The sequence below is a fragment of the Malaclemys terrapin genome, chromosome 7 (assembly GCF_027887155.1).
Source record: "Malaclemys terrapin pileata isolate rMalTer1 chromosome 7, rMalTer1.hap1, whole genome shotgun sequence".
NCBI lineage: Eukaryota > Metazoa > Chordata > Testudines > Emydidae > Malaclemys > Malaclemys terrapin.
Genome location: NC_071511.1, coordinates 66,234,552 through 66,254,137, shown reverse-complemented (window position 1 = coordinate 66,254,137; position 19,586 = coordinate 66,234,552). Strand labels below are relative to the sequence as shown.

General features: G+C 39.3%; 1 protein-coding gene across 6 annotated transcripts in view; it reads left to right on the top strand.

Annotated features, from left to right (window-relative positions):
* Positions 1 to 19,586, top strand: part of KCNMA1 (potassium calcium-activated channel subfamily M alpha 1) — an 879,212-nt gene that overhangs the window by 615,424 nt on the left and 244,202 nt on the right. For all 6 annotated transcript variants that reach the window (XM_054034181.1, XM_054034180.1, XM_054034184.1 and 3 more), the window contains exon 6: positions 18,700 to 18,775. In XM_054034181.1, coding sequence (XP_053890156.1) covers positions 18,700 to 18,775 — 76 coding nt within the window. The remainder of the gene's footprint in view (positions 1 to 18,699; positions 18,776 to 19,586) is intronic.

Sequence of the window (19,586 nt, the reverse complement as noted above, 5' to 3'; positions counted from 1 at the left end):
CCCGCATCCTGAACTCCTCATTTCTGGCCCTATCCCAGAGCCCACACCCCTAGCCAGAGCCCTCACTCCCTCCTGCACCCCAACCCCCAATTTCCTGAGCATTCATGGCCCACCATACAATTTGCATACCCAGATGTGTCCCTTGGGCCAAAAAGTTTGCCCACCCCTGTTTTAGGCACTGCCCTGAGCCAGAAATCGGGCCATAAGCTGCCTGCCCCAGGAGGAAGGGAATCACTCACTCCACCAAGGCGCAATTCTCATAGACTCATAGACTTTAAGGTCAGAAGGGACCATTATGATCATCTGGTCTGACCCCCTGCATGCTGCAGGCCACAAAACCCTTCCTTGGACTCTGCTGTTGAAGTCCCCAATCCTGTGTTTTAGTGACTTCAATCGGCAGAGACCCTCCTGCTAGTGATCCCTGCCCCATGCTGCGGAGGAAGGCGAAAAACCTCCAGAGGCTCAGCCAATCTACCCTGGAGGAAAATTCCTTCCCGACCCCAAATATGGCGATCCGTAAGACCCCGAGCATGTAGGCAAGAGTCTCTAGCCTGACCCATGTTGGCCATTATACTATTTACATACCATTGCTTGGTTTTCCTTGGCTACTATGTTTTACCATTAAACCATTCCCTCCATAAACTTATCTAACTTACTCTTAAAACCAGACAGGTCCGTTGCCCCCACCGTTTCCCTCGGAAGGCCGTTCCAATATTTCACTCCTCTGACGGTCAGAACCTTCGTCTAATTTCAAGCCTGAACTTCCCCACGGCCAGTTTATATCCAGTCGTTCTCGTGTCCACATTAGTACTAAGCTGGAATAATTCCTCTCCCTCCCTTGTATTTATCCCTCTGATATATTTAAAGATAGCAATCATATCCCCCCTCAGCCTTCGCTTTGTCAGACTAAACAACCCAAGCTCCTCTAGTCTCTTTTCATACGACAGGTTTTCCTCCCTGCTTCCCCCTTGCTCCAAGAGGGATCATTTTGTTGTTGGCCTATATGAAATTCTGGCCAGCATGTTGGATGGCAGTGCCAAATTTCCACCCGTGGCTTGCCCCTCCCCCTGCCTATTCCCCAAGAGGGGATAGGAAGTGCACCACAGTCACTTATTCCTGCAGACCCAGAGCTAAGTTTAGGCCTTTCTGCTGAGAAAGCCCTCTTTTTTTCTTCCACAAACTTGGCCGTTTATGGCTCCACACTTCCAGAGGAACATATCTTTCAAGAGAAGCCATCCTTGTGAAAAGAGAGGCGCTCTCTTAGGTGTCTTGACCTATTTCCATGTAGGGCCTTGAAGGTTAGGGTTTGACCTTGATTTTGACTTGACATCCTATTTGAACCTATTGCAGTGAGTGGGACACTTGGGTGATATGCTGTCAGTAGATGCTGTTGTTGAGGAGAGGGGCTGATGCATTCTGGGCTAACTGAAGAGTTTTTAATGTTGGTGGCACTAACAGCATGACTGGCACCACTTCCAGCAGCACCTTGGGTAGCCTTTGATGGTCTCCCATCCAAGGACTGACTAGGTCCTATGCTGCTTAATTTTGAGAATTTGGGAAGATCGGAGTCCAGGTCTGTGTGCATGTCCAGATACTGATCAGTATACCATGTTTCCCCACCATGCCATCTCTTTGCTATTTTGGGCTCTGGCTTGTGACATATCTGATTTTTTTCCCCAAACATATATATATATATACTGTTACGTATAGACCAGACTATCTGAACAGTGGACAACAATAACCAGCAGCTACAGGTGTTAAAGCAAACAGTGTCTGAACTTCACTGCAGTAAAAGTAGAAATAATGCAAGCCCTATAAAACTTGTTAGATGGTGTGCTCCCACTTCCGAGAGCTGAATCAGCTGCAGCAAGGCCAGGAACATAGATACCATGGTGATGACCAAAATAATGGACCCTGGATGCACTAGAGTGGAATAGAAGGAAAGTTCGATTTGACTTAACTCTGCCCCTTCCAGCAGCTGAGATAAACCACATTGTAATATATGCCTCTATGACAGAGGGATACCTACATAGTGATAGATAGAAATTGTTAGAAACAAACATTATCAAAGCTGATGACCTTCTTGTTGAAGGTGGGTTTTTGTTTTTTTATCTAACATATTGTTCATGCTGGTCACAAATTCATGTCCCTGAGATCAAGGATTATTGCTTAAGTGTTATCTACCTTCCTCCAGTGAGATAATATACTGTAAGGCTTTTTAAGACTGTGTACAGTGTAGAATGTATATATAAAAAAAGCTAATAATTTGATTTACCATCTATAGTGCTGGGTGTTGCCATGTGTTGTTTCATTGCTTTGTTGTTTGAAAGTTATTTTGTTTTATATTTTAAAATACATTTTTCTCCAATGTCTTTCATGTTTCAGCATAGTGGCAGTCTGTAGGATTTAGGAAGATTTGTCATGATTAGTGAGACTTTCACTTTTATGCTTTTTCTCTGCCTGGAGGATATTTTATAAATATCTTTGTAGTACTAAGAAAAAATTGTATGATCATGTTTTAACTTACATATTCTTTCCTCCATACCTGTAACAGTATTTAGCACTTAGATGGTACTTTACATCTTCAAAGTATTGTACAAACATTAAATTATCCTCATGACAAAGCTGTCACATAGAGAAATATATATTATCTCCATCTTACAGGTGGAAAAACAGAGAGAGAGAGAGAGAGAGTATGGTCTTGTCTTTACTTCAGAACTGTCTCACAATAGAACAGTAATAGGTCACTGTAAAGAAGGACAAGTCAATGTTCAATGATGTGTCAGCTACTTGTGATTAAACCGTGCTAGGGTTTGGGTTCACTATGACTCTCTGACAGGATGCTGAACACATCTCTTCCTTGATCTAACACTGTAAAATTCTTTTTTGAAGACAAGGCCTAAATGATTTGCTCATGATCTCACAGCCGAGATTGGAATTCAGGAGCCTCTTGACTCTGAGCCTACTATGCAGTCTCCTAGACCAGCCTACCTCTCTGCATTGACAAAATTCACGCTGACAGTCAATTCAGTGCTAAGGCATTGTTCTTCCCAATAACCTCTAACATCATGTTGTGGGATTGGCCCACTGCTGAATCAGAGGGAACAGGTCCTCTGCTGAATCCCCAGCATACACACAATGCTTTTAAATTGCTGACCCCAAAGGGAAGTTATAAGATTTGTTCCTTTACACCTTCTTAAGCCAACCCTCATTTACTTCACTGGTTTCAAATAGATGATCATCATACTAAACAGTATTGTTCCTCAATGCACTTTTAGTATTATTTTAACTAAAGCAGTTTTAAATGAGTTGGTCAGTTTATCCTTGGAGATATCTGCTTCAGTGCCCCACTATTTGGAAGAGTCTTTGAAGGCAGTGAAGAAGATAACAGCAATTTTCTACCTTCATGCTAAACAGTAACCTGCCTTACATAAGACTGAAAAGCAAAGCATTACTAACTATCCCTATGGAAAATAGGGACCCCATCGCAAAGAGACTGAAAGTAGTACAAATAACTTCCCCTGACACGTTCGTCTGGCACTGAATGTTGGAATCCAACACCATATGTCATCATCCTGCCAACACGTAGTTCAAATTCATGATTTTAACATGTGGAGCAGGCTTTTTTTTTTTTTTGGATTATTTCCTATTTTTATCACTTAATTCATGTTTTCAGCTTTTGCTCTACAAGTAAGATTTAGCAGACTATGGAGGGGCGGGGGGGGGAGGAGATCAGTACATATCTGAGTATAATCAGTCACTCCAGCTTGTACTATAAAGCTGAAGAAATTAAAGGGACACTGTCAAATTATGAAGGGCCAAACTGTAGATTCTGTAATTTAAATAAGAGACTTGTTTGTTGCTCTTACTTAAGTACTGTGCTCAGAGCTTTATATGGCTCAGAAGACACATGGGCTCTACTTCCAAAATGTTATGATCTAAATGCAATATAAAATCCAATAATAATAGGTTTAGGTTTCATAACAGACTAATTTTGTTCCCCAAGCGGATTGAAATGCAAACAGAAAACAAAAAACACACTGTAAATAGTATAAAGTTCTTGCAGTTTGACTTTATGCTAGGTGTGATCAGTAACACTGTTAAAGGTTGCCTTTTGTAAAATCCTTCCAGTTCTGAATGGGATTGTTCCAATTGCCCACATATTTGAATATATTTAAAGGGCCCAAGTCTGTTCCCATTAGTGTCAGTGGAGCTTTGCCATTGTCTCCAGTGGGAACATAACTTAGCCATGTATAGTAGCGTTGTGTAGAACATCTGGGAGTCAGAACTATTGGTTTTCCCACTGTCTCACTGTGTAACCTTGTGCAGGTCTCTTAGTATCTCTGTGGTCCATTTTCCCTGTTTATAAAATTGGGACAGTGGTTCTGTACCAACATGTTTCTGATGTGCTTTGAGATCTTCAGATTGGAAATGCTATGTATTGCATTGTAAATGCATAGTGTTTGGTATTATTATGCACACATCAATCCTTATGGCATACAAGCATATAGTTCTTTATGGCACATAGGTATTTATGGCATCTTTTGCATGCAAAGAATTTAAAATACCACGTATACAGATTCTTCTGGACAAAGACTGAGTTTTTCCGTATGTCATATTCACAATGAAAAGATAGTTTAAGAAAGCACACTTTATGATATCAATGGTTTGTAAAGTCACAGCAGCTTGAAGGAATTTCTGGAAAATGGTAAGGAAGTAAGATCACAAGTTAGTAATATTTTAAAGAGGCATTTTTTTAAGCTAAGCACAGTAGGTGGGAGCCAAGTTGAACAAAAATCCCCTTTTGTGACCATCCACAACAACAAATCTGCCTGTGAGAGCTAATGCTGCCTGTTTCCAGTACTCTTGCTTTACAGTTCAAGACAATTTTTTTATTCAGTATTATAGTTGTCATTAACTCAGGATTAGTTGAAGGTCGGGTTTGTTTGGTTTTTTTCATTTCATTGGAGCAAAATCCTGTAAGAGTTGGCTGATTATGTGACCCTTGCCTTCAGGATACAAGCTTTAACCAGAAGACAAGACATGTAATGCAGTCAAAGGAACAATTGGAATAACAATCTATGCCTCTAAGGCATTTAGTCCAAATGTCTCCCTTCTTCTACCAGGGCAAACTGTTCTTTCCATCTGGAAAGCGGCAGCCTTGTGGATTTCAGTGTGAGGGGTTTCTCCATTTATTCTTCCTTGGTGTGTCTGAAAGAAGCTTATGTGGTAATATCCAGATAGAAGATGGCTTTTAAGCTCTGGTACATCACAGATCGGATGAGCATCTGCACTGCCTGCCTGCCTGCCTTCCTGCCACTGTGATTTGGCTTTGCACTTGGTGATGTTTCCTGTGTATTTTTAGAGGGGTGAATTTGGGTGGAGTAGGGATTCATTCGGTTTGTTTCATGCGAGCAACGATGGCAGTGACATGTTGAGTTGCTTTTTGGTGACAACGTATAAAGGAGAATCTTGCATTATCTTCTGACTAACAAAACTGATCTGCTTCCAGATAGAAGTGGTATTAAAGAAAGAACTTTTCTCATCAGTCTCTCCCATTTGGTACTGAATTAGAAAAAGGAAGGGTAAAGATATACTTATCTTTGCTATCAGGGCATGCTGTGAATGGAGAGTGGAATACAGTTTTGTCTACGCTCAGCCTTTACTGATCCTGAAGCTTCGTAGTCATGATACCCAGCAAGATATTAGTCTACCACAACCCCACTGGGGGCACTCGGACTGAGACTTACAGAACAACCAGGCGGCGTAAAAAGTCTCTAGGAGAACTGTTCCAAAATGGATACCGGGTCAAAGCTGGACATAGTGTCCCTGAAAAAGAGGAACAACACACTTTTCGACACTCCTTGGTGTCTTGTTATAGGGTCGGCGCCTACTGGGGTAAGGTCCAGCTCTTAAACTTTCTGCTTGAAAACTCTGGATGATTTTTCTGTGATCCTGCACATGGTGCTAATATAATCCTTCCCTAAGGAGAAGCTTTTTATGGTAAATTTTTCAACTTCAAGTAGTGCATTTGCAAGGCTACAGATTTTAGTTAGCTTCCAACAGAAATACTCTTCTTAAAGGCCAATTATGCAATATGCATTTCCGGATGAGATGTAAAATGCTGTCTGTAAAGGGGTTAAGTGTTCATCTGAAAATGACTTTTAATGCACTCCAAAATTGTTTAGAGACAGGATATAATATTCTACAATAAGGGAGTTATTTGGCAATTATTCTGGTTATTATTAAAATTGCCCTTATTGTTTTAATGGATGTGAGTGTGGGGAAAGAAGACTTCAGATGTGTGCAGCAGAGAGCTTTAATAAAGAAAAATTTTGTGCCGCACCGTCTGAAAACACCGATGTCCAACCTTTGCAGATTTAGAACTATCTAATGCCCTTGATCCAATTTTTCCACGCTCTGTAAAGCTCTGGATTGTTATACACTTATACAACACTGCCAAGCAGAGAAGTATAAGCAAAATGTTCTGGGTCTATCTTCTTCTTGCTTTTGTTGTTGTTAGTTCCATCTTTGCTTCCATGCAAGAGCAGACCCTGGGCGTACATACCCCCACTTTATTGTGCCTTTTTCTCCATATCACAGTTCTCTGTTCTCTTTTTGACCCGGATCCTCCAGGGAGGATCCTATGTGATTCTACAAAGCAAGGTGGGAGATTCAGGATTTGGGGAACCTATCTAGAGGCTTTGCATCCTGGAAAAGCTCATTACCCAGAGGGAGGCTAGTCTCTGAGGTTCATGGTCATTGTGTTATATAATTATCAGACCAGATCATATCTGGTTTCCCAGAAAGGATAGAATTAGTCATTGGTTAATATATTTGATGATTAATTAATTTCACTGAAGATATTATTTGGCTTATTCTAGAGCTGGTCAAATATTGGAAAAATATGTAATTCTTTTGATGAATAAGAGCATAACTGGATTTTTAGTATTTGACCAGTGTCAGAAATAAAATGGCAAACCTTGTGAGAACACTAATAACCATATAGTTAAAAAATCACGAACACAAAAACTTCTGGAGGAAGGTTAGATTATACTGAAGGAACAACTCAGTTGTGAAGCTCCTCAAAGTGTGGGAAGCAGGAAATGGAAGTGTTATGCCAAGGCCTTGATGCTGTGGACTGAAGTAAATAGTGTGTCCCAATATATTTGGAAAATGATCACGCAAACTACAAAAAAAAAAAAAAATGCATGAAAAAGGGAAAATGCAGAACCTTGATGGAAAATAATTTCATGTCTAAGCCTGCAATCTACATACAGACAAAATCCCACCGAAATAAATGGGTATTTTACCTGCAGAACATGGGAAAATCAGGGGGAGTTAGGCACCCCACTCCCAATTGTGGCTTTTTAAAATCCCCTGACTAGTTTTTTATGCCAATGAATAGTTTATCTGTGGGGATTTCCCTGTGTTCTCCTTTGCAAATTACATTGATGCTGAAGAGGAGTTCCCTTTGTTGGGATTTGTAACCTTTGAGTAATCCTGATTGATGCTGTTTACTAATCCGCTTGAAATCATTAATTTTGTAGAGCAGATTGCATCAGTGCTTGAATGATATGTGGAGAATGTAGTTACTGCATCTTTTAGAAATTTAATGGAGTCTAAGACTTAAATTTACGCTGTTTGTTTTGCAAGTAAACTTTCTGGGGCAAACATATTTTTCTTTGCTACTGAAACCACTTTGCATATCAGCCATGCATTTTCTATTTTAATGTAACTGCCTTCCAGCTCTCAAGCATAGATGCAGAAATGTTGAGTGTTCACCTCTCACAGGAAGGGACCTTTACGAGGTTTGATCTATCATGCACTGAAATCAATTGACAGGCTCCCATTGGCTTCAGTGGACTTTGAAGCAGTCCGTTTGTGATGCAGCAATTCAGTTTCTAAGCACACTGGACATATCACTGACAAAAACTTGAGTGCCTGGGACTTCACTGAACTGAATGGCTTAGTGGGACCGGAGCTCAACCTCTAAGCAAATAAGTGAAGTGTGTATCTCCGATCAGAAAAAAAAGAATTCTCCCATGTCAATTCTGGAGATTGAAAACTTTACTTATGGTCAGGTTTTTTTAAAGGCCTGTAATTTTGTACAAAACTAACAATTGGATGTCTGCCTTCCATCCCTTACACCTGCCATTGATGGCTTGTGTACAGTTAGAGACTGTTTCAGGTTCCTTTGGAAATTTGGCCTCCATTGTCTACTTTCCAAATGTGTATTTTAGTAATCAGTTTGAGAGATTAGTGGCCTGAATTTTAAGGTGCCTTAGTGATTTTGTTGCCTTGGTTTTTGGGTTCCCAACTTCAGATAATTTGAAGGGCCCTGATTTTCAGGGGAAGAGGAAAAAAAAAAAAAGCACCTGCCCTCTGAAAATCAGGCTCCTTTACGATGTCCTGAATTGGGCAATCAAAATCATTGGACACTTTTGAAGATGTAGGCCAGGATAGCTGCATTTCTTATTACTTAGAATATTTAATTCATAATTGGTTTTTATTCACTTCATTATATTAAAAGCACCAATCTAACTCCTGAACAACCTTTTTAAAAACATGTAAATACCTAATTTTTCTAAACTAAAATATAGTACTTCCCTCAACCCCGTGAACCCACCACACATGGTGTGTAAATACATACCCATCCAGTAAAAATAATAGAATGTAGCACTCACATAGTGCTTTATACCTTCAAAACTCTCTGCAAACAACTGGTTAATCCTCACAACCACCCGGTTAGCTATGCAAGTATCACTTTAGTCTACAGTAGGAAAGTATTCATGTGATATACTAGGTGCCCAAATGAGGAATTAGGTAGAACTGAATCCAGATGTTATTGGACTTCATGCAGGAACTACTGAAAGTCTGGCCTGATTATCACAATGGTCCCTTCTTCCCTAAAAATGTATGAATCTATTAACTCTGCCCTGGACATACCTCCAGCTGGGAACAACCTGCAAAAACACCTCAGTAATCCACTTTACAGTTGGTGTCCCCTGGTAGCCTAATCCTGCAGCCATCACCTGTTTTAGAACTTCCAATGAGATATACAGTAGCTGCAGGACTGAAAGGCTGTTGGGTAAAACCCTACCCAGGGGGTACAAATCCCTCATCCAAGAGGAGGGTTTTTATTATTGTATGTGTTTTGTGTTTTGAAGTGTGGTTCTCTTTGTAAAGTGGCATTGTGGAGTTCCATGTTTATTGCAGATCTGTGATTTCTATGCTCAGTTTACAACTCAAATGATGTTTATTTCTGGCTATCAGCCCTGCATGTTCATCCTGGGATCTGCAAGTCAAGCTGGGTTCTTTCCATCTGCACATCATCACCGTCATTCTATTGTAAAAGTTCTGAAGGTCAAAATATGCCCCGAGTGACATATGTACAACCCCCCTGTGGTCAATAATTTGGTGCATGTGGAATTGCTTGGAGTACAGGGCTTGTCCGTATTAGAAATTTGTACTGATTGATCATTATCCATTGATCTAGTTAAACCTGTGCAAATGTAAACATACTTAAACTGGTTTAACCCTTGTTTAAATCAAGTTAGCTTGTGTCAGTAAATTATCAATTTAAACAAAGCAGTTGAAGTGAGGATTACACCAGTTTAAATGTGTCAATATTAGGAGTTTGCACCGCTTTAACTAGATGGATTTAAATTCAGTTTAGTTAACCAGTGCAACTTTTCTAATGTAAAGAATCCTCTTAATGGTGCACAAGAAGGAGTAGAATCCAGTTCATTCTCTCTTTTGTGTTGGATCTGCAGGGTTGGGCGTTGTGAAAATCATAAAGACTTAGTTTAATCACTAAAGGAAGCAGAGATCACTATGATTACACACAGAGAACAGATGTGTTGAGTAAGAAAATGCCAGTTTAACAGAGTCACTTTCTGGAGTAAATCTACACTATTAGACTATAGGCTTTATGCATTGTGTTCTCTAGATAAGAGAGGCAGTTTTGGGATATATTTTTTTTAAAGGTAGGGAAAGATTAATCACAAATTATATTGCAGTAGATACCCTATGTTTCTGCTCAAGTCAGTTCACATGTAGAAGACTCCAACATAAAATTCATCACTTGAATAAAGGAGAATGAATTCAAAGGAAAGCATTTGGAGTGCTCTTCTGGATGATGTGAGTCATTAACTTAACCAGGCAGGAGCAGGATCCAAATTAAATATCTGATGCACAGAATCAATCTGAAATCAGAATGGAGTTTACTGAAATAAATAGTGATTTAAACAGAATATATAGAGATTATTCATCATACAAACAAGGCAATTTAGCAGTTATTCCATATTATGAAGTAATAAGATAATGCATCACTACAGAGACAGAATAATTTCCCAGATAGTTTTTGCTAGGTAAAGCCACAAAACTTCCTGTTGTTATATGCAGAGCTGATACGGCTGTGGGAGAGCAAGATAGATTCCTTTCTGTTTGTTATACCTTCAGAAGTATTGTTAACAATAAGTCCCTATTACAGAATCTTTATTACTGTTGATGTACAAGTCATAAAGAACATGGCTTGAATTTCAGATCCCTGGTGAATTTGTAGGGCTGACAGAGAAATCATCTTTTTAACTATCAACTGAGAGAATTTGACATGGGATCAGTAAGAGACAATAAATAGGGAGCATCATGTTACTAGTTTTATGCAGTTATTTTTCAGAGCTGAGTGGCACTTCATGGAGTATGCACCTATTACTGTGACTTAAATTAGACTTATCAGCAAATTAAACCAAATGTAAGCAGAACAGGTTTTGCTGGGTCTGGACTGATAGTAAGCTGATTTTTTTCATCAAGCCACTGAGTAATTCAGCCCATTTTGTTTCTGACAACAGTCTCGGTACTATGGCAGACTGATCAGTGTGAGTAAAGGATTACCGTGTCCTCTCTCAAAGAAGCATCTTTGATTGTGAGCACGCTTTTGGCATGTCATTAATACAGCAGCAGAATGAAGTGGTCTATGGGCTCTCCCTTGAGGGCATCCTCAGTCCGTTCATCATCTCCTTGCTAAGCACAAGATCATACTGGCAATCATCTACTCATGGCAAACTCATTTAATCTGAGTCTGCCTCTTAAAGTTCATTTCCAGCAGCTGCTCTTTGAAGTCTATTTGAAGAAAGGATTGAAACCTCTGAATTACTTCAGTCTTTCCAAATGAATGTTATTTACTGCACAGGATAGAGCAGTTAATGCTCAAATGCTTTACATCCCAAAACACATTTACCCCTTTCAACAGTAGTAATTTAAGAATGGGATTTCCCCTTTTTCTTTGGTCTCAGTTTAACTAGTTAATTCTACTATCAAGGGGTAAAATTCACTCTAATGCAGAGCAGCCAGGGATGGTCCTCCAGTCCATTTCAGACCCATGATGAGTTATTTGCACACCCTCTGGATCCAGTGTAACCATCCCCACTGCAGGGAGTCATTTTGAGTGCTGGGGTATGCAAGACCTGTCTATGTTTGGTTCTACATGCTCTGAGGTAAGTGCTCTAGGTGTTTCCAGCACTAGGTCCTTCAGGTTGTAGGCCTAGGTACGTCCCCATAAACACTCACAGAGTCTGATGATGACAAACAGTTGTTTCATTAAAAGCTACCAGAAATAAATGTTGCTGTTATTGTAGACTTTAAGGTACAAACACAAGATGCACCAACAGTTCCTAGCTCAGCCTCTCACGGGAGTGGGCAGGTGGGGCTCCCACAGCCTACTGTCAGGATTGCTGACTCCAGGCCACCCTTCTCCCAGAGGCAATCATTCATGGGCCTGCAGATGTCCCTGCCAGAGTTCAGTACTTTTGTCGATCTTGTTCAGACTGATTTGCACAGCCCCTCTTGTTTATAGGCCATTGCCGAGTACCCATCTGTTGTGACTGCTGCTGGCCCATTTACCAGCAAAAGGCTGCTTCCCAGCCTAGCTGTCAGCCCTTCAGTCCCAGCTCCCAAACTGTCCAGTCTTCTCACCATAGTCAGCTCCCAGGATGCTGCCTACAGTCTTCTGCTCCTGCTCCCTCCTGAGCCAGGGCCCTCTGACTCTGGCAGTACTTCCTTTTCCTAGTCTGGAGGGATTATAGAGCATTCAACTGGTTGGATGTTCACTGAAGAATTAACAAAGTGCCCAGAAGTGAGCCAGCAGGTTCATTAGAAATGATTCCATGGATCCAGCAGCCCTAACGCTCAATGCAAGTGAAGCAGATGAACACAGCAAGTGAAGCAGATTTCAGTCACTCTTCTAGCACATAGGCTATAGTTGTGACCATTGGTGTGGGGGCTGTGATACATTTGGGGTCAAAATCCAAAAGTCACTAATAAGAGGTTCTTTTACTCAGGTGTCAAACTTTAATGTTTGGTGCAGGATATAAGATTGGTGAATCATAAAATCCTAGGATTGGAAGGGACCTGGAGAGGTCATCTACTCCAGTCCTTTGTACTCATGGCAGGACTAAGTATTATCTAGACCATCCCTGACAGGTGTTTGTCTAACCTGCTCTTAAAAATCTCCAATGACAGAGATGCCATGACTTCCCTGAGTAATTTATTCCTGTGCTTAACCACTCTAACAGTTAGGAAGTTTTTCCTAATGTCCATCCTAAACTGTCCTTGCTGCAATTTCAGCCCATTGCTTCTTGTCCCATTTTCAGAGGTTAAGGAGAATTATTTTTCTCCTTCTTCCTTGTAACAACCTTTTATGTACTTGAAAACTCTCACCATGTGTCCCCTCTCAGTCTTCTCCAAACTAAACAAACCTATTTTTTTCAAAAACAATGAGGAGTACTTTTGGCATCTTCGAGACTAACAAATTTATTTGGGCATAAGTTTTCATGGGCTAAAACCCACTTCATCAGATGCATGGAGTGGAAAATACAGTAGGCATATATATATATGCACTCATGCACACACAGAGTACATGAAAAGATGGGAGTTGCCTTACCAAGTATGGGGTCAGTTCTAACGAGACAATTCAGTTAAAGGGAAGTGGGCTATTATCAACAGGAGGAAAAATCACTTTTGAAATGGGCCACCCTGATTACTACTACAAAAATTGACAAGAAGGTGTGAGTAACAGTAGGAGGAAATTAGCATGGGGAAATTAGCTTTTGTAGTGACCCATCCACTCCCAGTCTTTATTCAGGCCTAATTTGTGGTGTCCAGTTTGCAAATTAATTCCAGTTCTGTAGTTTCTCATTGGAGTCGGTTTTTGAAGTTTTTTTGTTGAAGAATTGTCACTTTCAAGTCTATTATTGAGTGACCAGGGAGATTGAAGTGTTCTCTGACTTTTTTTTTAAGGTTATAATTCTTGACGTCAGATTTGTGTCCATTTATTCTTTTGCGTAGAGACTGTCCGGTTTGGCCAATATACATGGCAGAGGGGCATTGCTGGCACATGATGGCATATATCACATTGGTAGATGTGCAGGTGAACGAGCCCCTGATGGTGTGGCTGATGTGGTTAGATCCTATGATGGTGTCCTTTGAATAGATATGTGGACAGAGTTGGCAACGGGGTTTGTTGCAGGGACAGGTTCCTGGGATAGTGTTTTTGTTGTGTGGTGTCTAGTTGCTGGTGAGTATTTGCTTCAGGTTGGGGGGCTGTCTATAAGCAAGGACTGGCCTGTCTCTCAGGGTCTGTGAGAGTGAGGGATCGTCCTTCAGGATAGGTTGTAGATACTTGATGATGCACTGGAGAGGTTTTAGTTGGGGGCTGAAGGTGACAGCTAGTGGCGTTCTGTTACTTTCTTTGTTGGGCCTGTACTGTAGAGGTGACTTCTGTGTACCCTTTTGGCTCTGTCAATCTGTTTCTTCACTTCAACAGGTGGGTATTATAGTTTAAAAACACTTGATAGAGATCCTGTAGGTGTTTGTTTCTGTCTGAGGAATTGGAGCAAATGCGGTTGTATCTTAGAGATTAGCTTTAGACTGTGGATCATGTGATGTGGTCTGGATGAAAGCTGGAGGCATGTAGGTAAGTATAGCAGTCAGTAGGTTTCCGGTAGAGGATGGTGTTTATGTGACCATCAATTATTTGCACTGTAGTGTCCAGGAAGTGGATCTCTTGTGTAGACTGGTCCAGGCTGAGGTTGATGTGGGTTGGAAATTGTTGAAATCCTGGTGGAAATCCTCAAGGGCCATTTTCAATCTTCTCTCATAGGTTATGTTTTTATGTATGTAGAGACATGAAGACTTTATTTAGTACTCAAGTATCAGAGGGGTAGCCGTGTTAGTCTGAATCTGTAAAAAGCAACAGAGGGTCCTGTGGCACCTTTAAGACTAACAGAAGTATTGGGAGCATAAGCTTTCGTGGGTAAGAACCTCACTTCTTCAGACATCTAAAGAAGTGAGGTTCTTACCCACGAAAGCTTATGCTCCCAATACTTCTGTTAGTCTTAAAGGTGCCACAGGACGCCCTGTTGCTTATTTAGTACTGAAATTCAAGGGTGCAAGTATAATTATAAGCAAAGAAAAATAAAGATAAGTGTAGCAAAACAATGCCCTGCAATGTGCATACTCACAACCTTATGGAGATCATTTGGAATGAAGATGGAAAGCATAGTAACTGGAGAAGCACTGTAAATGGGAGTGACAATAAGGTTTCCACTGTCCTGTCATTGTGATGTCCCAACTAAGGACTGGGCATAGAACTCTTCAATACACTTTCCCTTACACCCACACATGTCTGGGACCATATTTGATTAAGTCTCAGTCCCCTTCCCACGTTTGGTATTCTCGGAGACCAATGTTGGGATTCCGGCTGGTATGACCAATTTATGTCAATGCATTTCACAATGGTTTTGACATGTAAATGTGGGTTTGTTCCATGGATATATATTCCAAAAGCCCATAAAACTCTATCATTTTAAGCTTAGTCTGTTCTGTAGCCTTTGATTAATTTAGAGTGCAAGATGCACAAGTAACTAATAACAGGTTCGTTTACTCAGGTGACTATGTAAATGTATTACAGAAGATGAGTTTGGTGAATCACACTCAGACATGAGGACTATATTTAGTACTTAAATACATGCAAGTAAAACAAGTGTAGGGAAACTGTCACCATTATGCATAGTCACAACCTTCTGAAGACCACCCAGAAGCATCAGAGAAGGGAAAGATGTTAGGAAAAGTAAGTGGGAATGATGTTTCAGATTTCCACCATCCTGTCATCCCAGTGTCCCAACCAGAGGCTGGTCTGACTGTATTTTTGTATCCTTTTTCCTTACCCCCTCCACTCCCCCACACACACATCCAGGACCATATTTGATTTAGGTCTCAGCCTTCTGCCCATGTTTGTCATTCCAGGGAACCATAATTAAAGTTCTGTTTGCTAGCATAAGATACTTGCATCATAAATTTCCCAATATTTCCAACACATTAATACGTTTACCAAAAATCCCCCCCAAATCCATTATTTCAAGTGTAAAATGCCCTTCTGTGGTTTTCTTGTTTATCACAAAATCTTATAACCTTAGGACAAGCACTATAGGCTAACAACTACAGTATGTAGGTCTCATACTTTTGTAAAGCCTATAACCATAATTTTACATTTGTTTTCCTTACTTGCATTACAGCTTTAATTATTTTTATTATCAACATCTTTAAGCATTTTAACTTTCCCTAATATTTAGATTATAGTTCGATTTTAAGCATAAACCTTCCAAGATAAGTCAGGGGTCACAGGTCAACAGTTCCTTTGCTGTTTACTTGTTTATCACAAGATACATATTGTTAAAACTTATAATTCTAGGTCAAGCACTTATGTGAAGAATTTAGGCCTTTTGCTAACTGCTAGCCTCCATTAGGCCTCAAATTTATTGCAAAGTCTATTTCCACTATTTATACATTTTGTTTTTCACTTCTTGCGTTAGAGCTCTAATATTAACATTTTTAAGCATATTCACTTTTCCTAACATATAAATTTTAGTTTAAACATCAGCATAAACCTTCCAATATCAGGCATCAAGGGTCAACAGGGGTGTTTCACTATAGGCATGTGGTTTGGTTCCATTTTGGAAGATGTATTTAGCCTCCCTAAATTGTTCTGATTAAATGTGCTTCATGTAGGGGAATTTTATCCGAGGAAAATGATGATGTCCCAACTCAGTTTGAATGGTGCGTCCCAAACTTTCACCAAATGTGCAGGGTTTCAGAGGAAGGCAGTTTTTTATATAATTCAAAAACATTTTTGAATATTTATAACACATATTTTTTCTCCTAAAATATCAGCAATTAATTTTTGTAAAAATCAAGAGAAATAAACAGCATAAATTGGGAGCACTAGTAGTAATACAGGTATAAAGCTTTTGAGTTCCATTCAGAAGGGCACTGAAAAGACTTAGTTTTCCCATGCTTATCCTTAATATGTGTACCTATTAATTCCAGAAAGCATTAGCTGGAAATGTTGTCAGAGCAGGTTGCTGTAAAATTCCCTCCGTGATTCCAGTCAGGGTAGTAATACATGTAGGATAGTCTGCCTTTTTATTATGATGGCACTTCCTGTCCTGGCTTCCGTTTGGATGTGCAGCGATGCAAGAAAAATAAACGTTGGTTGAGGAAGCTAAACAGGTATTTCAGAACCTTCTGAAAAGTTTGTTTTAGTGTTTTAGGTTCAGGTCCACAGATGAGGAAATATCAGATGCCATGATGATAGTGTTATTTTTACCGCATTCCTATTCACCATCTTTGGATATCATTCATGGCACATGCTATATAGTTTCTGGGATTTGATGCTTCACCTTCATTTCAAAAGACTCACCTTGGCAATAAACTGATAACTACGCAAAAAAGACGGCTTCATGAAAAAGATGCAAGGATTGTGTCACCCTGAGCAGTGCTGTTTTTAAGTAAACTGGCCTCTAACCCATTCACTTTCTTTTTCAAGTAGTATTCCCTGAAGGAACATTTTTAAAATGATGTAGGCTATAGCAATTGTAGAACCTCACTGCTAATGATTTTTCAGCTGCAGCAAACAATTTACTGTAACCATTTGCTCTTTGGTGTGTTGTGCCTCCTTTGTCTGACCATTTAAACTAGGTAAAAATCACTGTGAGGAGTTGGAAATAAAGATTTTGGAGCTAACCATAACCTTTCCCAGCCTTCTTAGCAGCTTTTGGTTATTTTTGTCTCCAAGAAGCAGACTTTTCTTTTGAAACGGGATGATATAGCTTAGCTTTCTTGTTACCTGTTCCTAAACTACTGACTTGATAATTGGGATCATATGGAAAATTTAGTAATATCGAACAGTTTTGTATTGGTTTTTTTTTAATCTAGATCTCAGGTGACTCTACAAATCTTGATTAATTCTCACTATACGCTTGTAAAGTACTCAATGAAGTATTATTATGCCCATTTTACACATAAGATCTTCAACCTCGTTAAGACTGCTTTGCATCACTTGGAAATAATGATGACGATAAGAATAATAATATGTAACTACCTCACTGGCGTGTTGTAAAATTAACTCTGCAAACACATGTATAATTTCACTTTTGTGAGTAGTCCCACTGGAGTCAACTGCTATGAGTCAAGTTGTACATGTGGTTAAGTTTTTGTAGCATTGTATCCTTAGTTAGCACTTTGAAAATAGAAAGTGCTGTATATGTGCTAAATGAGATTATTAGTTGTTACTAAATTAAACATGTCAGTAAGGAGGATGCATGAGTTGACGTGCCCTAGGCCCAACCTAGCGGTCAAGCTACCATATTAAGCAATTTTTATGTAACTCTTGGCCCTACTGTGCAGTTAAAAAAAAAAAATCCTCAAAAGCCTTCTGTTTAACTTTATAAGCTGTATATATAAAATACACAATGTACCTTTACTCATATGCCAAAGATCTGCAGCAAAATTGTTTAGTACCAGCATAAGTCTCTCAGTAATTTAAGCCCTTAATCTTTTATGGTATTTTCTCTTGCTCTCTCGCTCGCTCTCTCTGTCTGGCCCTGCAGCTGTCTGAGAATTGTTATCCAAGCAACCTGATTTCAACAACTCAATGCTATCTCTTTATAAATATTATTTTTCTAAGAACCAAAGTTCAGTCATTTACTGTAATTGCAACCTGCTTGAAGGCAAATGCAGTAGTTTTACCTTTTTTAAAGCCACAGTACAAGGTAACTACATATCTCTGTCTGAAGTTTTAGAGTTTGGGGTGGGGATATGGAGCATTATACCTAATACAATATTTTACGTCATTAAGAATTACCAATTTAATCAGGCCTATCCACTGTCTGGGTTTTTTTTTTCTTCAAAAATCAGGTTATCAGATCTCTTGCCCATAATCTCTTAGTTTTTGCTAAGCACTGGGGGAGTTGTGAGCTTTCAGGAGTATCTATATATCTATATTTGCAATAGTAAGCCATTCTAGAAGAGAGGAATATGGGCACTAAGACTACCAACTGAGGCTAAGTAAAGTTTTTTCTTCTTAGCTCTGAGGTAATCATAGCTGTTTAAATTTCCCACACGATAACTTCATACTTGAAGTATGCATTTCTGGTAGGGTATAGAAACAGATCTAAATTAAACTGAAAAAAGCTGGTCAAGATCTTGGGACTATTAAATATGGAAGAACACTTCAAAGGTATTTGACATTCTGTATGCTACATACCATTGATTTCATTGATTGTTACCATTATAAGTCGGATGTTATAACAGTATGGGTCACTGTGCACTGGAGTTATGTCTGATTCTCTTTTTATGCAGGTTTAAGATTTTTAAGAGCCCTTAGACTGATACAGTTTTCAGAAATTTTGCAGTTTCTGAATATCCTAAAAACAAGGTAAGACTTTAATACCTACTTAACCTGTCTGTAGTCTGTCTTCTCCAGTTTATAGTCATAGTCAGAGGTAATTTCTCCTTTCATAATGCCATTAGAATGAATGGAAGTTATGGTTTGAATAGCACACACCAAAACGCAAATGTTTTATATATATGTATGTGTATACACACACACACACACACACACACACACACAACCCTTTTGACTTTTTTCCCTGATGTAATTTTCATTAAAGACACTAGACTCTAAGGCACATTCATGAGTCAAGTCATGTTTGAACCTCATCCATGCAGCTATTCCATCTTTTAGTAAATGTGATTATTAGTTTAATTGGTGACTAGTTTCATTGGTGAACCTGCTGCATTGGTGAACTAAGTGCCTCCTAATATATGGTCTTATTTCTCATACAAATATATAGTCATCTCTTGTTTTCTAAATTCCCATTCCATCCTGTATTTCTGGTGAATGGTTTATCAATTTAAATGTCTCTTTGATATCATCTGTGGATATTTCACTTGATACATTTTTATACCTGTAATATTCAAGGGACTGAGTGATTATAAATGTAAAGGCAGAGTGATAGATCTACACATTGTTTAAATAATCCATCTTTCCTCATTCTGGATCCCTACTTTATTGTCTCATTAAATTAGAAATAACTTGCCCAACAAAATACTCAACAGGGAGATGGCAGTTTAGAGATAATCATTATGGTTCTTCATCATTATGAAAATCTTAGATTTCAAAAACATTTTTACATTGATTTTCCACTCTGGATATCATTGTCATAAGCATTCCTTTAGAAGGATGT